This window comes from Bipolaris zeicola (assembly GCF_000523435.1).
Source record: "Bipolaris zeicola 26-R-13 unplaced genomic scaffold scaffold_42, whole genome shotgun sequence".
In the NCBI taxonomy this organism is placed as follows: Eukaryota; Fungi; Ascomycota; class Dothideomycetes; order Pleosporales; family Pleosporaceae; genus Bipolaris; species Bipolaris zeicola.
In genome coordinates, this window is record NW_006912091.1 from 114,199 (window position 1) to 134,706 (window position 20,508).

The 20,508-nt window shown below is 52.0% G+C and overlaps 7 protein-coding genes across 7 annotated transcripts; 5 read left to right on the plus strand and 2 right to left on the minus strand.

Annotated features, from left to right (window-relative positions):
* Nucleotides 1-1,457: 1,457 nt before the first annotated feature.
* On the plus strand, nt 1,458-1,724 carry COCCADRAFT_91523 (uncharacterized protein; the record flags this gene model as incomplete). The annotated part of the gene is made up of 1 exon (XM_007712346.1): nt 1,458-1,724. One exon carries the CDS (start codon nt 1,458-1,460, stop codon nt 1,722-1,724), a length of 267 nt encoding a protein of 88 aa, XP_007710536.1.
* A 1,861-nt stretch (nt 1,725-3,585) lies between these two features.
* On the minus strand, nt 3,586-6,534 carry COCCADRAFT_3580 (uncharacterized protein; the record flags this gene model as incomplete). Its single annotated transcript, XM_007712307.1, has 2 exons — nt 3,586-4,239; nt 4,297-6,534. 2 exons carry the CDS (start codon nt 6,532-6,534, stop codon nt 3,586-3,588), a joined length of 2,892 nt encoding a protein of 963 aa, XP_007710497.1.
* Nucleotides 6,535-11,013: 4,479 nt separating this feature from the next.
* COCCADRAFT_24836 (uncharacterized protein) lies at nt 11,014-13,124 on the plus strand (the record flags this gene model as incomplete). Its single annotated transcript, XM_007712318.1, has 5 exons — nt 11,014-11,056; nt 11,314-11,436; nt 11,495-11,606; nt 11,660-11,864; nt 11,916-13,124. The coding sequence occupies 5 exons, from the start codon at nt 11,014-11,016 to the stop codon at nt 13,122-13,124; spliced, it is 1,692 nt and encodes a 563-aa protein (XP_007710508.1).
* A 1,400-nt stretch (nt 13,125-14,524) lies between these two features.
* Nucleotides 14,525-16,113, minus strand: COCCADRAFT_91495 (uncharacterized protein; the record flags this gene model as incomplete). Its single annotated transcript, XM_007712347.1, has 2 exons — nt 14,525-15,482; nt 15,587-16,113. 2 exons carry the CDS (start codon nt 16,111-16,113, stop codon nt 14,525-14,527), a joined length of 1,485 nt encoding a protein of 494 aa, XP_007710537.1.
* A 250-nt stretch (nt 16,114-16,363) lies between these two features.
* Nucleotides 16,364-16,579, plus strand: COCCADRAFT_91464 (uncharacterized protein; the record flags this gene model as incomplete). The annotated part of the gene is made up of 1 exon (XM_007712348.1): nt 16,364-16,579. One exon carries the CDS (start codon nt 16,364-16,366, stop codon nt 16,577-16,579), a length of 216 nt encoding a protein of 71 aa, XP_007710538.1.
* A 206-nt stretch (nt 16,580-16,785) lies between these two features.
* Nucleotides 16,786-18,221, plus strand: COCCADRAFT_35291 (uncharacterized protein; the record flags this gene model as incomplete). Its single annotated transcript, XM_007712349.1, has 3 exons — nt 16,786-17,838; nt 17,893-17,958; nt 18,015-18,221. 3 exons carry the CDS (start codon nt 16,786-16,788, stop codon nt 18,219-18,221), a joined length of 1,326 nt encoding a protein of 441 aa, XP_007710539.1.
* Nucleotides 18,222-18,738: 517 nt separating this feature from the next.
* COCCADRAFT_91451 (uncharacterized protein) lies at nt 18,739-20,498 on the plus strand (the record flags this gene model as incomplete). Its single annotated transcript, XM_007712350.1, has 2 exons — nt 18,739-18,906; nt 18,981-20,498. 2 exons carry the CDS (start codon nt 18,739-18,741, stop codon nt 20,496-20,498), a joined length of 1,686 nt encoding a protein of 561 aa, XP_007710540.1.
* Nucleotides 20,499-20,508: the final 10 nt, after the last annotated feature.

Here is a 20,508-nt window from a genome sequence, read left to right on the forward strand (position 1 = left end):
GCTATCGCATGGCCAAGCCCTTGCCAAACCTAGGGGGGAAAACAAAGCCTCCTCGCAGCACCGTATGCAGCGTATTACTTAAGCTGGTCGCGCCGCGAGTGCAGGTGCTGGGCGCCTCGCAGCTCGCTTATCAGGGTGAAAGAAGAGGAGGCGAGCGGTGCTTATCCACTTGGCATTGACCGTCTCTTCGCTTCGCTTGAGCAGTTGGTGAAGGCATTCGCATTTGCATCGCCAGTGTCTTTGGCGGCTTGGAGTCGGGGTCAGAGCTCCAGTGGCACGCAAGCATTCGTGACGGACGAAATTTGGCAGCGATATGAGCTGGGGTAGGGTGGGGACTGAGGCGATTCATGATGGGAATATGTCTAGTAGGTCGGTGCAGAGCGCCATTTCCGGGTCGACCTGCGTAATGGCTCCGGGTATTCTACGCTACGCTGGTAGCGCACAACGGAAGCGGATGTCACTCGTCCCGGGACACACAGACGCCTTGCATCACTGTGCATGCTCGATGCGGCCGGCCACTACACTACGCCCCCCCTCATCAGCCCTATCACCCTCCCGGCCAGCTGTTGAACGGCTTCCAGACGCAATCTGTTGTGTTCCACGGCCCCATGTGAATCATTCCCGGATACCCCAGTGCCGTATCCGCCGGACCAAGCCAGCACCAGCACTGCTTCGATGACTCGAGCACATACATATCTACTACGTGTACACTGCCACAACCGGCACGGCACCGTCTGACGCTGTACATAATCACCTAGTGCCTCTCAACGCACCCTGTACGCTCCGTACTCCGCTCTACTGCTTACACGATATACTACGAGTTACTAACATCTCGCCCCACGACAGTGCAACATGTCACTGCCAGCCCCAGACATTGCTCGGAGTTGACATAGGCCACCTACTTACATTCTTAAACACATAGATTCGCCATCTTGTCACGTTGGCCGCCAACCTGGGCGTATGCGATTCCAAGTGAGTAGTGAGACAAAAAGATCACATTTCCGCTCACCACACAACACCTCCATGGCAAGCCAATAAACACTCATAACCAGTCGATCCGACGACGGCTAGACTCTGCTGCCGAGCGTGTTGCAACAACGCACGCACCCGGCCGTCAGGCGATACTATATAATGGCTCTTTTTCGGTACCGGCAATTTGGTAATTCTTGGTTTTTGCGCTATACAGTCGGGTCTAGTAGTAAGATTTATGGCACTACTGAGAGGCTGACAACCGAAATGCACGCATCTGTATATCGTGAATTCGCGTGTGTACACACCAAACCAAATTGTATAAGTAAGCCAAAAAGCAACACTACCAGCAGCGTCATCGTATAGAAAGAATCTACATACCGCAGTAGTAGGATCTCCCTAGCAAACAGGATAAACCCCAAAAGTACTACTCCTCTAGCAGCTAGAACACCCTAAGAACTACGCGTGGAGTCGCCCCCCACATTACGATGGGGCTGGTGCTGGCACTTGCTACACATCAGGGTTCCCGCCTAGTCCGTTTTCAGCATGCATCCGATGAAGTCGAGCAGGAAAACCATATCCCTGCCGATGAGTGCGAAATCAGGCATGCACCTGTTGATGGACCAAAATATCCGGACAAAAGACCGCCCCCACCGAAACGCCCGCGTACAACACCAACACGATGGAAACTACATGCCGCCGAATCTGCCGACGATAAACTCTACACAGTACGATCCTCCACCTATGAAACATGATCTCCAACCGCCTAGCTTCCTTGGTGCGAGCTCTGAAACTCATCTGGCTATTCCCACCAGAACAAGGCGTGGCAAGAACAAGCAAAGAGAATACGAGACAGATAGCATCCGACACTATCCGCTCCGAAGTGTCAGCCAGTTGCTGCTTCACATAATATCCCCGATATCGCACAATCTGCCATTAAAAAAACAATAGTCTGCCAAAACCGCAAATGTTTGCGAAAGCATCAGTAGCGACGCCTTCACCTTTGCACCCATGTAACGTCAATCACCATATATGCGGGCTATCACGTACACAAATGGCTGAGTCAAAACTCTAATAGCAAAGGCTAATCTCATCCCTCCTTCTCCTACAGGATGTCATTCCCTCCATTTATTCTCGCAGAAAACAAACCACTCGTATCGTAAACACCGTTACACCTACTCCTTTCCGCCTAAACAGCAATCCTGCATTGTAAATACCATCACACGCACCCCATATGCCCAAACAAGACACCCGCATCACAAACAATACCGATCACGCCCTCTCCTCTCACAAATTACAATCACACCCACTCATTCCACCCAAACCAAGCCAAAAAAAAGCCCCACATCGCAAATACCACAAGTACCCCATGACTTCAATTGCCGTACATCCTCTTTCGCAATCAACCGTCAAATCCCTTACAATCCATTTCTCAGCAATGGGGAAAGTGCACATCCGCACACACACTCAGTCTGAAGCGTACTAGAATCGTTGTTTTTAAAAAAAAAATCTTTCAGGAAAAAAAGAAGTACAATATATCTGATAAGCATCTTGTTCATCATGAAGAGCTGACAGGCTTTTTTTTCTTCTTCTCTCGTACAACATATAACCAACGTAGTACTGATCCGAAAAAAATGAACAAATAAAGCAGCAAGTATAATCACGCGCCTTACTCTCAAAAACTAGGGCTATGAACAAGCAACATATGCTTCGTCACCAATATGTTTTATTCGTAATTATTGATTCGTAGATAATGGCGTTTTGTGTAAACCTGCCTAAGAAAGAAAAAAAAAGTGCATAAAACGTGTAAAGCGATTTAGCTCCATATTGTTTTTTTTTCGGGGGAAATGTGTGTTCTACTGTTGTGTGAGAAGGGGTAGCCGCGTCTCCCCCCTTAGATTTTTTAACAAATTGGGCGTGAGAAGCCCCCCCCCCCCACATACACAAGTAGTAGTAGCGAGAAAATATCAAGAAAAATCACCGTATAAGACTTTTGTAAAAAAAAATTATCCCTGCATCATCATCATCATCATCACCTATCCTTAACACAAGACGTTCGAAATACGCAGTTTATCCAGGAAATGCTCAGGGTGGTAACAAGTCTTACCACTCCGCGCGAACGTTGGACGTTTTTCCTTATTTAATCCGTGTGTCTGTGTGTGTGTGTGTGTGTGTGTGTGTGTAGTGCAGTACCGACGAGGTCTACATACTCTAGTGGATCCAACGAGTACCCTTTACGTACACTACGGCACGTTCTATAGGGCATGAGGCTATAACATATTTAAAAAAAAGACTGTTAGAAAAAACTTGAACTTGTGGAATTGTAACAGGGAGATGTATGGTAACTACTCAAGTTCCCCATGGTATACTTGTTAGACTGGATCATAAGTGTCTGTACGAGGGTCAGTGGTAAGGTCTTGTGCACTGGTAGAGTATGTGTAGAAGTATAGTCAAGATATAGAAACCAAAAAAATAATCATGATGAGGAGAAACATTCTATATTTCGTCTGCTAACAAAAAAGAGAAAATCATCGTCCCGGCATCCAAACTGACCACTCACCATTGCCAACCCTCTCCCCTCTCTGTTCTACCCATGAGAAAAAAAAAAGTTCCTAATCACCAAATCCTCTTAGCAACCATAGCATACCGACTAACATGCCCAAACCCCGTCCCCCTCTCCTTCTCCTCCGCCTCCTTCTTCCTCCCCTTCTCATCCCTCTCCCTCAACCGTCTCAAGCCCTCCGCATCATCCTCATAAATCACCTTCCTCTTCTCCTCATCCACATCAACGACACCCCAACCCCCTATACGTTTCCCGCCCGTCTCCACACTCATCTTCTCGCGCTCCTGCATCCCGCGGTATCGGTTGCGGCTAACAGACAGCAGAATCATGCCGAGAAGGAGCTTGAAGGCGAGGAAAAAGAGGTAGATGACGAGGAAGACGATAAGCATGGTTGAGGCGGCGATGAGGTCGTCGAGTGTGTAGGAAAGGGGGTGGTACCAGGGTTTTGAGGCGAGGCCTGCGCCAAAGGATGAGCGGCCAAGGGCACGGCGGAAGACCTGGTCGATATGCGCGAGGGCAGCTGTGGTGGCGGGTGAGGAAGATGTGGCGTCTTCCGAGGTGAGGGATGTGGTTGTTGCGTGAAGGGGTGGTGGCATGTGCAGTGCGATGAACATGTGGTAGGTTTGGATTGCGGCGCGCACGAAGAGGCAGGAGAGAGGTATCACGGGGAGACCGAGTCGGCGGGTTAGGTCTGCGTCGGCGAATGCCTGGGTTCTGTTAGTCAATCGTCATGTCAAAAGGGAACAGTAGAGCAAAGGTCTTACATTTGAATAGTAGTCCTTTGCGAGTACATCAAAGAACTTGCTGTACACCTCCGGCTTGTACTGGTTGAACTTTGTAATGTACGCATGCTTCAGCCAGTCTACAAACATCTCACTGCCCAGCACCAGCAAAAATGGGTTGAGCACCTGAGCAATATACTTGGGGAAGATGGTAAAGCTCATAGGGATGATGTTTGATGCCTTGAACGCCGTTCCAGCCGATGCGTTAGCAGAGCCTGTGAACATGGCCGTCCATGATGTTTCGCTGCTCTGAATACTGAGACCACCGACTTCGACTACATTCCGCATGGCAATAATCAGAAGCATGAGCCACAGCTGGAAGCGTTCGACAATGTCTGCGCAGGTAATCTGAAAAAGGTTCTCCTTCTCAAACTTTTTGAACACTGTGCTCTTAATCTCAACAAACTGATTCGACATGAGCAGTGTGAGTAGAGCGTTCGAATACGAGTTCACAGCTACGTTCAGTGTGATAACCTGATAGAAGAGAGCTGTAGCATGCGCCACGGTGTACACAAGGGCAAGTGAGAACATGCCAAGTGGACGAAGCACTTTACTTCTGCCATCTGGATTCCGATCAAGAGTTTCGCGGGAAAAAAGGCATTCGAGGACGTCCTGGCCCATTGCAGACAACAAGCGGTCACAGACCTCGAGAACGTTGTAAATGACATAAAGCTTGATGGCAGACTGTCCCCGAATGCCATGATACATCCGGCTCGCATCGAATCGCATCAAAACAAAACAACTTGCAATGACCAGTAAACCTTTGAGGATATCAGCCTTGTGACTTGGTTGAAGCGTAGATGGTGTTGACTTTGTGCGGCGATGACGGAATCGTGAGTTTCGAGGTCGCCGCGCTTTGAGCTCTTTGAGTTCTTTCAGGTCTGGAAACTGGAAGCTCGTTGACGCCCGAGGATCCTGTCTGGCTGTCGAGGTAGCAGACGGCCTCCGCGACATGGATGGAGGCTCTTCTTCAGCTGGAGTAGCAAGAGGTGTAGGCCCATCGACATGCTTTCTTCGTTGCCATAGACGAGGTAGGCCGTTGTAAACGAAAGCCCAGAGATCACGGAATTCTTTGACGATAACTGAGCCCCACCACTTGATCAAGATGGCAATGGCAAGAAGGAAGCGTAGCGGGAGGATGGTCAAGACATGCATCCAAGCATCTAAGCAAGCAAAGGCGCCAAAACCTAGGATGGTTTCAATCTTCAAGGGTATCTTCAAGAAATTGAGCAAGCGCTCATATTTGATCTCGGAAGATTCATAAGGAAACTCGGTGGTAGCAGGTCTATAAATGTACAACGGAGAGGGACGGGTCGCAGAGAGCTCAAGCGAGAGGAAGGTAGGCATTGACATTGGAGGTAGTGGGAGAGCAATTGCGGTTGGTGAGACGTGGTCACGTACATCGCGCGGCTCTCTGTGTCGTTCGTGGCCTTTGGACACGGCCTCCTTGTGCTGCATGTCTAGTGGCGGCGGCACATGTCGACCTTGCCTCCGCTCCTCTCCTTCTTTTGTATGGTTGTGTGCTCGCGACCGTGATCTTGAAGTAGTTTTCCGGACGAGCGCAGGTGTGGTTATGGACCGCGACAAAGGTACTGGTCGGCCATTGCGCAACTCGGTAGAAGGGGTCTTGATGACAAGTGTCTCTTTCTCTTGGGTCAGCTCCCGACCTCGCGAGCCATGTTCCTTGCTGCCATCGTGCCTTGTTCCATTGAGTTCTACAGGCCGGTCCAGAACAGAGCCCCGTGACTTATTGTTACACTGATCATCCATATTCTCTAGTGGTGTTGCGTCCTCGAGCTCGTCCTCGGGAATTGGCGTCGCTGCTCGCACAGGGATACTCGAAGGCTCGCTGGTAAGCTCATGAATCTGGCGGGGGCTGAGCTTGAGCATCTTATCGTGGTCCGATACACTGCTCTTTCTCCGCCCATCTCCAGGACGCTTAATGGGTCGGATTTTCTCATTGGTGTCGGACTGTATAGCCTCTTCATGAATGCTGGGCCTCCTGCTTGTCGTGCGCGAACCAACAGCGCTATTTGTCTCCTCCTTAACGTCATTCGTTATGTTCAGCAACATCTCTTCGTTCTTCGCTTCTTCATGGTTGCGGCGATCGATCGGAGGTGCCACATCGTCTGCTTCTGGTTCGGGTGACGGCGTAGGTGTTGGCAGCGGCTGTTCCCTCGTGTTCAATTCAGCGCGTGTCCGTGTGTCTGCTCCGTTCATGGCGCAAAGAGCTGGCGTCTCCTTGCGAGTGCATCGTGTCCTGTGAGTGGTGACGTTGGGGTGTACCAACGTTCCAGAGCTCGGGCATGGGGCTTAGCGTACCTGCCGAACCGAGGAACCCCAGATCATCCCATTGCATTCGCACTCTGAACGCCATGGAATGGTTCAGCAGCAAGTCACATGGTCATGTCTATATCACTGATAGTCATTGATTTAAAGACCGGACCGTGCAGGTTCATTTTCTGCCGTGTTTGGCAAGACAGTATTACACTCGGAACGGAACGCTTCGTGCAAAAAGGAACAGCATTCATTTCAAAACTCGAGCGATGTTGTGTTACGTACGTGAACGTAGGCTAAGCCAAAACTTGCAAAGGAAAATTCAGCAAACGGAACTATCGTGCCGAATCCTTCAGCTCAATGCCCAGCTTTTCATATGGGCTGCGGGTACCGTTGAGTCGGACATCCGCACCCTCGACACGAGGGTCGGAGGAAAAAAAAGGTACGCCAACACCATCTCGGATCCAATGCTCTCTTTCGAGCTTAGGGCTGCTCGCAAGACACATGTATGCCTTGACTACGAACTGTCCGACAACAGCGACCAAAACCGCGTTTTTTTCTTTTTCTTTGTCTGGGGTGACTCTTCCCCGTCTTTCAACCGGAAAAAGCAAGAAAAGCATATGAGGTCTGCTGATCTGGCTTGAAACTCTCACCGATGAATGTTGGTATTGGTCCTTGAGTGGTGGAATCTGTAGAGAAAAGGGTGGCATAGTCCTTAGCACTGCAATGCATGCAATGCAAGACCAGGATACATTTGTATTGAAATTCGCTTGCAGAGAACAAGGAGGAATCAATCCGAGACTGTGGAAAAAAGTGCGACTGTTACTATTTTTGCGGTGTGAGTAAGAAAGGGATACGATTGCGATCTACCGAGCATGGTTGGTGTTTGATCGACTATCCTCCTTCCTTCTCATCTATACAAACTATTCCGTATGGAAAGACATCCCCTCTCGCCTCGCTTTGAGATCGACAGAGTATGTAAGCGCTACATCATCCAACGTTCCAGTACATCCGCAGCTTTACCTTGCAAAAAAAAGATGCGATAGATGCCCAACTACACACCTGTCCGTGATTCCTGACAAAAGCGGGCAATCGTCCGCGCATAAAACCCCCTTGCCATGACATATACTCGAGGCATACCATTACAACACCAACACGACAGAGATTCACACCGCTATCAGCATTTGGCAGAGATTAGCGTGGGGGCCGATCTTCCAATGGGACAATGCATGTGCAATAAGTTGCTTTCTCGTGGCACACAAGGATTGTAATCCTGCTGTGTGTTGCGCGGAACTCGTGTCGTGCTGGGATAATCCGACCCTAAGCTTACGTGCATGAGGGAAAAAGGGCGGGAATATGCGGTGGAATCCGTATTGGGGTCAAGGTCTCACGTGGATCGTCGCTTTGCCAAGCGGGGATGAGGGCATCTTACTTGCTGTGCTTGACTACCGATGATATCGGCTGCTAGCTTCCGTTTCAGCTGTTGCAGCCACCAGGGACGGGCTGAAGGAGAACGTGTGTTGTGTATATCCGCGCAAAGGGTCTCTTCCGACGAAGCCGCTACTCTTTGATCTGGGGCATCCGGGCCTTGAGGGCTAGGCCCTCGCGTATGGATTAAAGCTTTGGTGGGTGTATCGTTCCGACGACGCTACGTAGCTTGTGGACTGCAGGGTGGGGACTAGACCCGGGGTGTTAGCGACGGGCGTCTGGGTTGGGAGAGAAGGTCTCAGGATGCAGATAGAGGCGTTAATGGCGTATGGTGGGCCATTGATGCGCCGTCACATGTTAGGCAGTCAGACGTTGTATAATATCAAAGCAAGGCTGTATATCTGCAAGCTGCATGTGAAGCAAGAGTCAAAGCCAATCAAGGGTGTAGCTGACGGCCAAGGATTACCAACGTCGCGCTGTTGCAGACTGGGGAATGAGATATCAAGTGATGCATATTACAAAGGGGGTTTTGATGGAAACCTTAGCTGGGGCCAGCCACGCGGAGAGCTCGTTTGAGCCAGCGGACGCTTACATGTAGTAGCGAGGTTAAAAACCAGACGACCGGGTCGAAGCGAACCACGGCGACCAGGCATCACGGCACTGTGAGAATGTTTACAATGTGTGGCTTGTGGCAGCGGACTCAACCGCGAAGAGCTGGAAACGGGCATGTGCTTGGTGGGTGGCTGATTACTGGCAAAAGAGTTGGTTTATAAACGCACAGGCTGTGGCGCAACTGAGTATAGGGGGCGTTGGAGTGGTGGTTCTAGTGAAACGAATCGTGGGCCACGACAGATGGTTAGACTTTTTTCAGAAGATAAAGTGCTGTTAGGGCCGATCTTTAGGATTTTTAAAGTCGGCAATACGAGACGGGGCACGCAGGGCGGACAGAAGAGGGAATGAGCTTATGCACGTGACTGCACACATCAGGTCATACTGATGTCTACAGGTAGACACGTATGTATGTGTGTAGTGTAACCAAGCAAGGTGAAAGGGGGAAGTCTTCTAGAAGGTGTCAGATGGCCGACTAGAGTTTGGTTGGGCGGGGCGCAAATGGGACGTGTGGCAGGAACAAAGCGCAAAACGAACGGGCTGCACAAGGTGTCTCTGGTCAGGGCTTGCGGCAGGCTGCGTGGAGAGCTGTGGTGCCACCTGCGATTACGCTTGATTAGCCGGAAGGGGCAAGACAAAAGGCAGGTAATATGGTTCGGAGTGGATATGTGGAACCGAAAGAGTTGGGGGCAAGGTTTTGGCAGTCGTACGGAAGTGCGTAGTGTGTACATAGGGCGGTGGCGACTTTTGCAGCTGGTACTTTATGGCGGTAGCAGTGGTGGAAGAAAGACGACAGTGCGGACGTGGGCTCAGAGGGCCAGGGCCACAAGCTAGCGCAGGTCCTTGCGGAGAAGGCGCCGGAAGGCAAGGCGAGCCAAGCCAACATGTTCTGGATCGTGGGAAGCTTGACAAGACACGTTTTTCTTGTGTGCGCCTCTCTGGCTGTTGTCGAGAGAGACGACATGGCTAGGCGGGCGGGACAAAGGGGCGCCATGGAGGCTATCTGGTGCACAATGTTCCGATGCAGCCGTAGGTAGCCAAGAGCTTACGGAGACGCCGTGACGGGTGGTGAGCTGACGGTTCGGTAGGGTGGGAGTGGGAGAGTGCTTAGCACCTGGATACGGTTGCTGGCTGCAGAAGGCGGATGGAACAAGTTTGGAAGCTTTCACAGAGACCCAATCGGGCGTTGCTCCACCTTGCCGTGGGTGGATCGTCAAAGCGACCGAGTTAGGAGAGGGGACAATATCGGCGAGACTTGCCGCTCGTTACAGGTGGGCAGGCCTATGGGGGCCAGCACCGGAGTTTGCACGTCGGTAGGGCAGAGCTAGGTGTACTCTAGAGTAGGCAACTGGATGGGCTGCCTGCCAATGGATAGTGTGGCGTGGCGTGTCGTGGCGTGTCGTGTCGTGTCGTGTCGGGGGAGTGGGAGTGGGAGTGGGAGTGAAGAGGCGTGGGATATGCATGTGTGCATACGTGGATGCTATACTACTGTACCGAGAGTGATGTGTGACATGTGTCGCAATAGAACGAGTAGGTCCATAAGCGCATGCAGATCAGACGGGAAGGCAGCACGTCGTGTCTGCCGTTGTCGTGGATGCAAAGGGGTGATGCTTGGGAGCCAGTCCCGTGACGTGCCAGGGGGTGTTTGTATTCACTGGCTTGGCACGACCCGGGCAGTGGATCCACCAGTGTTTCTCCCCCGACGTTGGGTGCAGCGGGCGGGACATGTACTTAAGTAGGAGATGGCATATGTATGTACGTTTTACTATACTACACCGCCATGACGCAGTGTCCCCAGTTATAATGTCGTTGCTACTGCTGCATAGTCGTTGTTGTCACGACCAGGCCTAGATGGTAACATGTACTATATAGAAGCGTGGGTGTGGTAGGTAGGGTAGTAGAGTAAGTAGTGTGGGTTCGCTCTGCTGTGGCTGGCCATGACTAGGGGAGCAGCAGCCGCGCTTGCCCTTTCTGCGGGCAAGGATGCGACTCAAAACGTGCAACCCATGCCTGTGCTCTCGCCCTAGTCCTGCCGACACTAATCTTGCTTGGGCCACGACCTGCGAAACGTGCGCCTGCAAACCCGTCGGGCCTCCTTTCAACTTCTTGTTCATTATCGCTGCGACTCGCCCTTCGACCGCCGCTTGCTGTTGCTTGTGCCTTAATAATCTCAACTGAGCCCTCGCCCGCGGACCTTCCAAGCTTGCACTACTCCCCCCCGTGCCTGCCGACTGCATCCCTCACTCCTACCCCCGCCTAGTCTCCCTCCCACCCCACTGCCACGCCGCCCCAGTCAGCCCGGACTACCCTTCCAACCGCCTGATGCATCTCTAGACATCCACTGCATCTGCCTGTCCGCCTGCTCCTCTGCCATTGTAGCCCCTCATGGGTCAGAACAACGGCAAGCCCGTCGTCTTCACCGACCAAGGTGCGTAATCACCTCCATTCCACAATGTGCTGCGCCAGAGAGTGTGCGAGAGAGAGAGAGAGAGCAAAGAGAGCTGTGCGGAACCATGGGAACGCAAAAGACGAGCAAAGAAAAAAAGAAGAAACAAACAAACAAACAAGAAACGACCGCGGGGAATATCCATCTGAAGCACGCGAAACTCGCTCTCGCACAAGCACTTGCACAGGCACAGGCACACATACACGGCTCCTCCAAGTCCCGACTGACATCTCCTACAGTGAACCTCAACCACTTCCGCCTGCTGCGCGTCGTGGGCAAGGGCGCATTCGGTAAGGTGCGCATCGTTGAGCGCAAAGATACAGGGCTCACATTTGCGCTCAAGTACATACGCAAAGATGAAGGTGTGTACATGCCGTCACACGCTAGCTGCTATCCAGCCATGCTGACCTCGTGTTACAGTCGTACGATCGGAGAGCGTCCGCAACATCATCCGAGAGCGCCGCATGCTTGAGCATCTCAACCATCCATTCCTTTGCAATCTACGCTACAGCTTCCAGGACATTGAATACCTGTATGGCCAATGCCATCGCTCCTGCCTCCACCGACCCAGGCTGACAAGGATAGATACATTGTCGTGGACCTAATGAACGGTGGCGATCTGCGCTTCCACATTTCGCGAAAGACGTTTACAGAAGAGGCTGTCCGCTTTTGGATAGCAGAGCTTGGTTGCGCGGTGCGCTACATACACCAGCAGGGTATTGTGCACAGAGACATCAAGCCAGACAATGTGCTGTTAGACTCCGAGGGACATGTCCATCTGGCAGATTTCGTAAGCTCGGCTGCAATGCGCCTCACCATTCATCTTTGCTGACATGTGCAGAACGTTGCCTCTGATTTTGTACCACACAAGCCGCTGACGAGCAAATCGGGCACACTCGCCTATCTCGCCCCCGAAGTATACGAAGGCAAAGGCTACTCGTGCGAAGTCGACTGGTGGTCGCTGGGCGTGCTCTTCTACGAGTGCATATACAACAAGCGGCCATTTGAAGCCAGCAGCCACGACTCTCTCGCCGCCAAAATCTCAAAGGGAGAACCTACCTATCCCGTCACGAGCCCGCCCGTCTCTATGCCGTGCTTGCATGCTATCAGCTCCCTGTTGGAAAAGGACCGAAGCAGGCGCATCGGCGCCATTGGATTTGATTCGTTCACTGACAACCCTTTCTTCCGGCCTATAGATTTTTATGCGCTCGAGCACAAGGAGATTGAGCCGATCTTCATACCTTCGAGCGATAAGACCAACTTCGATGCGACGTACGATCTTGAGGAGTTGCTGCTTGAGGAAGCGCCGCTTGAGGCCCGTGCCCGCCGGCAGAAGCCAAGAGAAGCTCTCAAGGAAGATGCTACCGAGCAGGAGATACGCGCCGACGAGCTGCACAGGATGATTGAGACGCTGTTTGAGCCTTTCAACTACACTACAGCTGGCGATCAACGGACTCCTGCCGCTGTAGCAGTCGCTGACCCTCAAGACTCTGGCGCTGGCTCACGAACCAGCAACCACAGCCAACCCGACCACAACCCCACCTCTGCGCCATCTCATGGCGACTCCTCTGGACGTCACTATGCCAATTCCAAGTCTCAAGATACCGACCTCCACCCCACCCGTTCCACTACTACCGCACGATCGACACAATCACCAAACGGCAGTCCGCCTCTGCCCACCAGTGTACTGCAGCACACTGCCAACAACAGCTCACCCACATCGCAACGTGGTGAGCACGTTGACTACTTCCCTCACGATGGCTCCGAAGTCCCTACCCCCTCGTTCTCCCGCCCTATGAACAGCCGCCAGCGAGGCTCTCAACGCAGCACAAGCATGGGCGGAGGTGTACAGGTAGTTCTCAATGAGACTGGTTCATGGACCGAGATGGCTAACCAGAGCTCCGCGCTTGTACAGAACGCCCAAACTGAGAAACCATCCGGCATGCTCGGATTCCTCAGTCGCAAGAAGGGCCGGGACAGGAGTCCCAAGGCCAAAGAGAGGGGTGTTCTGGGTAAAGAAGGTGCGCGAGTCATCATCAGCAATACCTGAACAACACCACTCTTTGTTTATTTTGCACGCATCACACACTATCGGCTCTCTCACTCTGTTTCCTCAACCATTGAACGAGTCCCCTTGCGTCATCATCATCTCTTTCGATTCACGTCGATGTTTTATTTGGCGGGCGCAGCATTGGCGTCTTCCCTGGGGCATGAACTTTTTGTTATGCTCATTCTCTCTCACCAAACGACCTTTTGCGACGCCTTGGGCCCTTTTATATACGTGGCCCCCTCCTCCTCTCTTGACTTTTTATTGCATCAACATTTTGCATATTTCCCACCTGACCCATCCACCTTTTTTCCCGGAGGCTGGAGAGGAATAAAAGGTGTGCGATATCTGGGCGTTGTAGGCTTATACTAATCTGCCAAAATGCTGTTTTCCTTCCCTACCTGTTTTTCTCTTTACATTCATACGGAAGTTTGAGATGGAGAGGAAGAGAAGGAAAATGGGAGGAAACAAAGCGGGCAATGGCCTGAAGAAGCTATATGCTATTCCTCCAACCCCGCGATTTTTGAGACGAAAGAAGCGGCAGACATAGATGAGGAGGTGATGGTGGTTTGTGATTGGCGATGGAACTGAAATGTTAAGAGGTCAGATCAGTCTTAACTGGAGGACTACTTGGTACCTACGACAAACCCAACATTACCATCACTACCACTACCACCATACCCGCCGCTCATGTAATTTTTTTTCTTCCTTTTCTATGGTTTCGCTGGACGCATATGAGCGTAAAAGAAGTTAATTACGCTACGGAAGGCACACGATGTACGCGCTCATGTCTGGGGAAGTTTGTCTATTTTATCTGTTTTGTTTTTCTACCTTGTTGGACTTGGGGAGAAGAGAGATCCGACAATACGATGGCTCTTTCTCCGAAAGTGGTGAGGAATGCGGCACATGTACGGAATGAAGAGGGTATGGAAGTACAGAAGGTATGGCTGTGGAAAGAAGAACAATAGGGAGGAGAAGGGAAGGAAGGACTAGGAGATTGAGGGGAAGTCTGGATTACATAACTTTGCAAATACCCATGGTTGTTTTTTACCCCTTGTTCTTCTTCTCTTCTCTCTTCTCATGTCCATCTGTTGAATTGACAGTCGTGACAATGTAAATAAACAAATCATCACAACCATGTTATAAATTAGACAAGAAGAAGAAGAGATTGGTAGAAGAAAAGGTGGATATTTCGGGTATCGAGTGTAATAAAAACGCCATCTTTTCATCATCTTCTTCTTCTTCATCGGCCTAATTTTTCCCCCTGGTCTCGGCGTACTTTACCTTCTTGATAAAAAAACTCACCCCAGTAGTAAAATTGTGGAAATACAGAACCCATGCCAATATCAATACCAACACAATGGCGAACAACGACAAAAGCACCCCGCTCATGAATATCAATTTCACCTGGGCTTGATACTCGATCTAGCAAGCCACAAGGCCACACTCTCCTTTGCAACATCACTGCCCCAAACCCCATCCGCACCACCACGTTTCCACTCCTCGCCAGAGGCATCCTCGCCACCACCACGCGTAGCTTCTCCCAGCAGAACCTCGAGATCGCGCTTCTGGCTCGAGAGCCAGCGCTTGAAGAAAGCAACGGGGTCTTTGGACATGCTGGTGAAGAAGGCGTGTTTAGCTTTAGACTGGCCAATGGCACCCATGAGGAGCACGAGCTGCTCGTCGATTTTTTGGATTTCTTGGAGCGTCTGGATGCTATCAGGCCGGCGGAGGATGTCTTGGAAGAGAGGTTGCATGGGGTCTTCCAGGGCGACTTGGACGTCGTATACGCTCGGTTGGGATGCCGGCTTACCCGAGTCGGCCGGTGGGGAAATGTAGTCCTTGTCGACGCGGATCGTGTATTGCAGCTGGATGGGCGGGAGGGTCGTGAGGTGTGGCTTGATGAGCTGGGGTAGGTTGGGGAAGAAGAAGTGGTCCTGGCCGCCGAAGAGCGCTTTCAATCTAGCGTCGCAGGCGAACTTGCGCTCGTCGTCTTCTTGCTGGAGGTGCTGCGACCTTGCGTACTCCCAGATGCCCATCAGCACACCCGCACGGTCCTCCTCATCGGTATCGAGCAATTCGGCTAGCGGTTTGCTGAGGCGGAAGACCTCGGGATTTTGGTACCGCTGGAGGTTGATTGTGATGTTGATGTTCTCGTCACCCTTGCGCTCAAACTCGAGCTCGCTGAAATTGGCTTCCTTAGCCGTCGGATTCTCGGGTCGCTTCCACTCGATCTGCGTAAAGTTGTCGGGCTGTAAACTCTTGGCGCGGTCAAAGTCGATGTTGATGGATGTGAAGTAGTGCGAGAAGAGCTTGGGTTTCGCGGCTGGCTTGCGCTCGGCCTGGGCGCCGTCTTCATCCCTAGTCGCTTGTTAGTCCCAATCCGTGTGAATGTTTTTTGCGCGCCGCTTCAGAGGCGCAAAAGGCGCACGCAGAGCTGGAGTCACAAGCTCGGCTTGACGTACATGGCATCGGCATCCTTGTCTTCGTCCTCGTCATCCTCTAGACCGTCGTCGCCCTGCTCGTCAAGCAGGCGTCCCTGAATCTTGACACGGTACGTAGCGTTGTTCTCGCTCTCAAAGTCAAAAGCATCGGCGTCGATGCCGCTGCTCTGCCAAGGCTGGTTTTCGGCCGTGTTGGATATCCATATGCGCATGGTTCCATAGCGCGACGCTCGCGAGTGGTGCTTCGAATCCATGACATCGAGCTTCTTGCGCATCATGGTCGCGTCGAGTGTGCGCTCGACTTGGCGCAATTCTTTGTACCGGGCGACGCCGTCGCCGATGCACACGTCCTCGACGCCCTCGGGGATGTTCTTGTCGGTCGGGTTCTTTGCGATTCGGCGCATCTTCTCGCGGCGCTCTGCTTCGGCGCGCTGCGAAGCCTGCATGCTGGCGCTGGTGTTGTACTGGGGCTGCTGGGGCGGGTGCTGGGGGTGGACAATGGGGCCTGGGTTGCGAAACAAGTGAGCGAGGTCGTTCCTGCTAATCATCGTCTTGTAGGGCTTCGGGGCGCAAGGGCAGGGACAGGCGGCGGGTGCAATGGGGACGTCGTGTGGCAGCGGTGGTGGGCACTCTGGGACTTACCTGGCCGGCGTGAGGGCGTGGCCGCATTGTGCTGTTGCGGATAATTATATCCCCGTGCCTGGTAGTTCGGCTGCATGTTGAAAAGAGGATGCAAAAAATGGACGGCAGCAAAATTGGCGATGCGGGCGCGTCAGTGGAGATGGAAGGGTGATAGGGATGGTCACGTCTTTGGAGACGCGTCAAGGTTGGTTTGGGGACGTTAACACATGCTGCACGGATACCACCATTAGCTCCCCCTATGGACATGCGGGGCAACCATTCCCCCCCGCCCAGCCAGAGAGGCGCCCCCGACCTTGTGCATTTGTTCCTTTTCAGCCTTGTTCAGCCCGAATACAATTGTTTACAAGACGTCTGCAGCTGGGCCTCGCATAATCTGCTTCGCTGCCACGAGACGTCGTCTTCATTCACTGCCCGTGCATTGTGCTTGGCGACCCATACGTCTGCGTGGTGAAGCCGTGAGAAGAATGCTCTGGGTCCGTCTGGACGTCATCGTATTGGCTTTCTACATCTCATCGGTCTAAAATCTACCGAACCCAGCCCACCTGTTCGGATACCCCTTGGGTGAGCAGGCAGTAAAGATGCACACACAGAAAGCGGGCAGCCCACTGAACAAGATCATCAACGTTCGCATACCAAATAAGCCACCATCATCTCTCTGGGATATTGCTATCCAAGACGGCAGGATAGCCTCCGTAGATGCTCATAATGATGCTTCGTCGCATGAGGAGAGCGAAAACACTCTGGACGGACAAAACCGCCTGCTCGCGCCATCGCTGTGCCATGCCCACATCCATCTCGACAAATGCTTTCTCCTCCAAGACCCCAAGTTCAGCGACCTGCAGATTGAGAGTGGCGACTTCAATGAGGCCATGAGCATTACCGGTCAAGCCAAGTCTCGGTTCGTCGAAGATGATCTGCTCAGGAGGGGCACGCGGCTCATTGAGGAGAGCATCCAGCACGGCGTTACCGCCATGCGGGCATTTGTAGAAGTCGACGGTGTTGTGGAATTGAAGTGTCTGCACGCGGGTCTGAAGCTGAAAGAGCTTTTCCAAGATCGGTGTGAGGTGCAGTTATGCGCATTCGCTCAGCTGCCATTGTTTTCCGGTCAAGACGAAGGTGCACAAGTAAGAAAACTGATGACCACTGCTGCCTCCTATGACAAAGTAGACGTGCTTGGCAGCACGCCGTATGTGGAGGACAGTGAGCGTAAATCTATAGAAAACGTGCGATGGATCACTCAACTGGCCCTTGAACATAACAAACACCTAGACCTCCACCTCGACTACTTCCTCGAGGAAGAAAAACAGCCTCTCGTTTGGACTGTCTTGGATATCATCAGAGAGCTCAAATGGGATAAGAAGGACAGCAGCAAAAAGATAGCGCTGGGACATTGTACCAGGTTGACAAGGTTCCGCAACGACGAGTGGACACATCTGAGACAAGAAGTAGACAAATTGCCCATCTCTTTTGTTGGCCTTCCAACTTCCGACCTGTTCATGATGCGGACTCCGGAGAACATACGTGGGACGTTGCCCATCATAGAGCTCATCAATGAGCATGGCTTCAACGCTGCCATTGCTATTAACAACGTGGGAAACGCCTTCACTCCCTATGGTAACTGCGATCCTTTGGTAAGAGCATGGTATCGTATGAATGTATATACTCAACACTGATCGCTTCTTCAGGCTATCGCGGCGATTGGAGTTGGAGTCTATCAGGCTGGAACAAAGAAAGATGCTGAGTTGTTATATGTAAGTAGCCTGGTGATCTACCTATAACTTGCCACTGATCATTTCCATGTATGCAGGAAACCGTTTCTACCCGTGCAAAGACTGCAATTGGATGTGAAGCTACAGATCTGACTCTACAGCCTGGACAGCCTGCCGATTTTCTCATGTTTGATAGAACGGACAGCGGCTGGCAGTACAGGAAAAGCATTGTAGAGGTTGTTTATGATGCTGGGAATACTCGCCGGACAGTCTACAGGGGTCGATTGATCGCCTCTCAAGGTTGATTACAAGTCTTCCGCCCAGATACTACAATGCAACAAAATAACAGTCTCTTTCATGTCAAATTCACTCCGATCAAGCTACCAATGACGCTACGATATGAAAATTTGAGTACTGCAGCCGTTTGCCCCAAGACCCCTTTCCTCTTTGGGAACCGGGCATCAGATATAGCGCCTTCCTCTCACTCGTCGTGACTGCCTTTTGTCATCCAGTGGGGCCAATCGTGTCACACACACACTGTACAGACAATCTACTTCATCTGCAAGTATCCGCCTACAAACTCAATATCGAATAGAGTCACCGCCACTCTGTTGTGGAAAGCGGTGTGCATGGGGATTCACATGTAATTCACCTTCACTTCACCTTAACGCACCTTCCACTTCCGGACTTACCGCTTCAGATACTGAGCCTCAGCCATAAAGCTAGTCTCATCAACCCACAAAAACAAAAGTCGGATTGAAAACAACTCCACCAGCGCGTTACGACCATCGGTGCGTAGCTGCAGTACCTAGTCAGGCCAACATGGAGACCTCGACAGAGCGCGAAGCTTATCGCTCTGCACCTCAACCACCGAGCCAGCAAACTTCAGAGCATCGAATTCCGAATAGCGACGTGCGAGGCCAATCTCACACTCCGTATCAATCACCAGCTATCAGACAACTTGTCAGCATATTCCTAGCTAATGTCAGAGTAAGTCGTTGCTATAAGCAGACCTCCATTAACCTCGCCACCTTTCTGACTGTAAACTTGGCTAATTTTTGTAGTCCCGATTTGGAGAAGACTCGCCTGAAGTCATCATGATTTGGGATGTTCTCGGTGCATTTCGAGCTGGGAAGGAATCCAAAAAAGCTACCCTCATCACCATCAACCAGACACTGGGCCACCACAACGATCTCAAGCAAGATCTCATGAAGGTACTGTACCACCCCGAAGCGAAATGGCAAACAGGCGATTTTGAGTTTGAGCCCGATCAACCCATGCCCTCACCTACTCCTAACTTCTTACAACCGGTTTATCAACCCCAGATTCGCCTACCGCCAATGACATGGTTCGAGAACAGACAGATCTACCAGTCGATCAGTTCTGGCCATGACCGGAATTGGCCTCCCATCGCACCCAAACTGGAGGTCAACCATACAAAACCTCCACCGGTCCCTTGCTTTGACATTCCTGCTCGTCCCCACCAAAGCCATACGCCCCGAGCAGGGTCTCTGGAGAGAGCGTCATCCGAGACAACTACAATTCCTGCTCTCGGTGTTCCAGTGACAGTCGATGTTGCCCAGACCGTCCACGATATGCCGCCGCCTTCGCACAAGCGTCGCCGCGAAGCTTTTGAAGAACAAGCTGTGCAAGAGGCAATAGACCGAGCGAGCTCTGACACGGCTGACCAGGTCTGCTTTTCAACCGCAGATACGGGTCAACCAGTCGCTAAGCGCCAGTCCGAGAGCACTTCCAAAGCAAAGCGTGCACAAGCTGAGAGCGGATCGAAACCATTCATTCATGGCCTATGCGGTAGAGGTTTCGGCACTAGATCAAAGGTCAAGAAACATCATTGGGGAAACGTGCTCAATGATTTGGAGACGACTACAGGTTGTTGGGCGAAGCACGGAAAGCCAAATGTGAGCTGGGACGAGCATCCGAGCTGTACGGAAGGGATGAAAGTGTCTGGTCATGCAAGGACAACCCCGGCGGCGATGGAAAAAGACGAGTCTCGAGCAACGCCTCACATGACGCCCGTCGATGAGGAACAGCCTGAAACCGTTGCGCGTTCTGCTAATCTGCACGAAGATTATCAAGAGGTCTCTCAAGACTGTGGACTGTATCACTCACATCGGCTACCCAACCGATCCAGTTTCGATACGCTATTGAGTGCGGTGAACGCCGTCTCTGAAATCGATGCACGGAACACGCAGGGATGTATCGACTCTGTCATTAGTCATATCGATGAGCAGGCTGCCGGCGTGGAAGATACGAGACAGTACGTAGTGTACTGGCAGAACACAGTGTGGGGCCACGATGAAGAAGCGGCGGCTAGTGGATACCCGCACCCATATACGACGCTCCAACCGAGTATGATGTATCCGTTGAGGGGATACCATGTGTCTGTAGAGGTTGCACTGCCGTTTTATGAAAGGCCTCAGTCGCATACTCGGCAGATGTACCCATGTCCTGCAGGCAACTGGATCGACGATCAGTTAAGCATGATGGAGGGTGCATACAGCAGCCCCGCGCCCGTGGAGCCCCAGTGTCCTGACCCGTACGCATGGAGCCGACCAATGTAGGGCGCTTGAC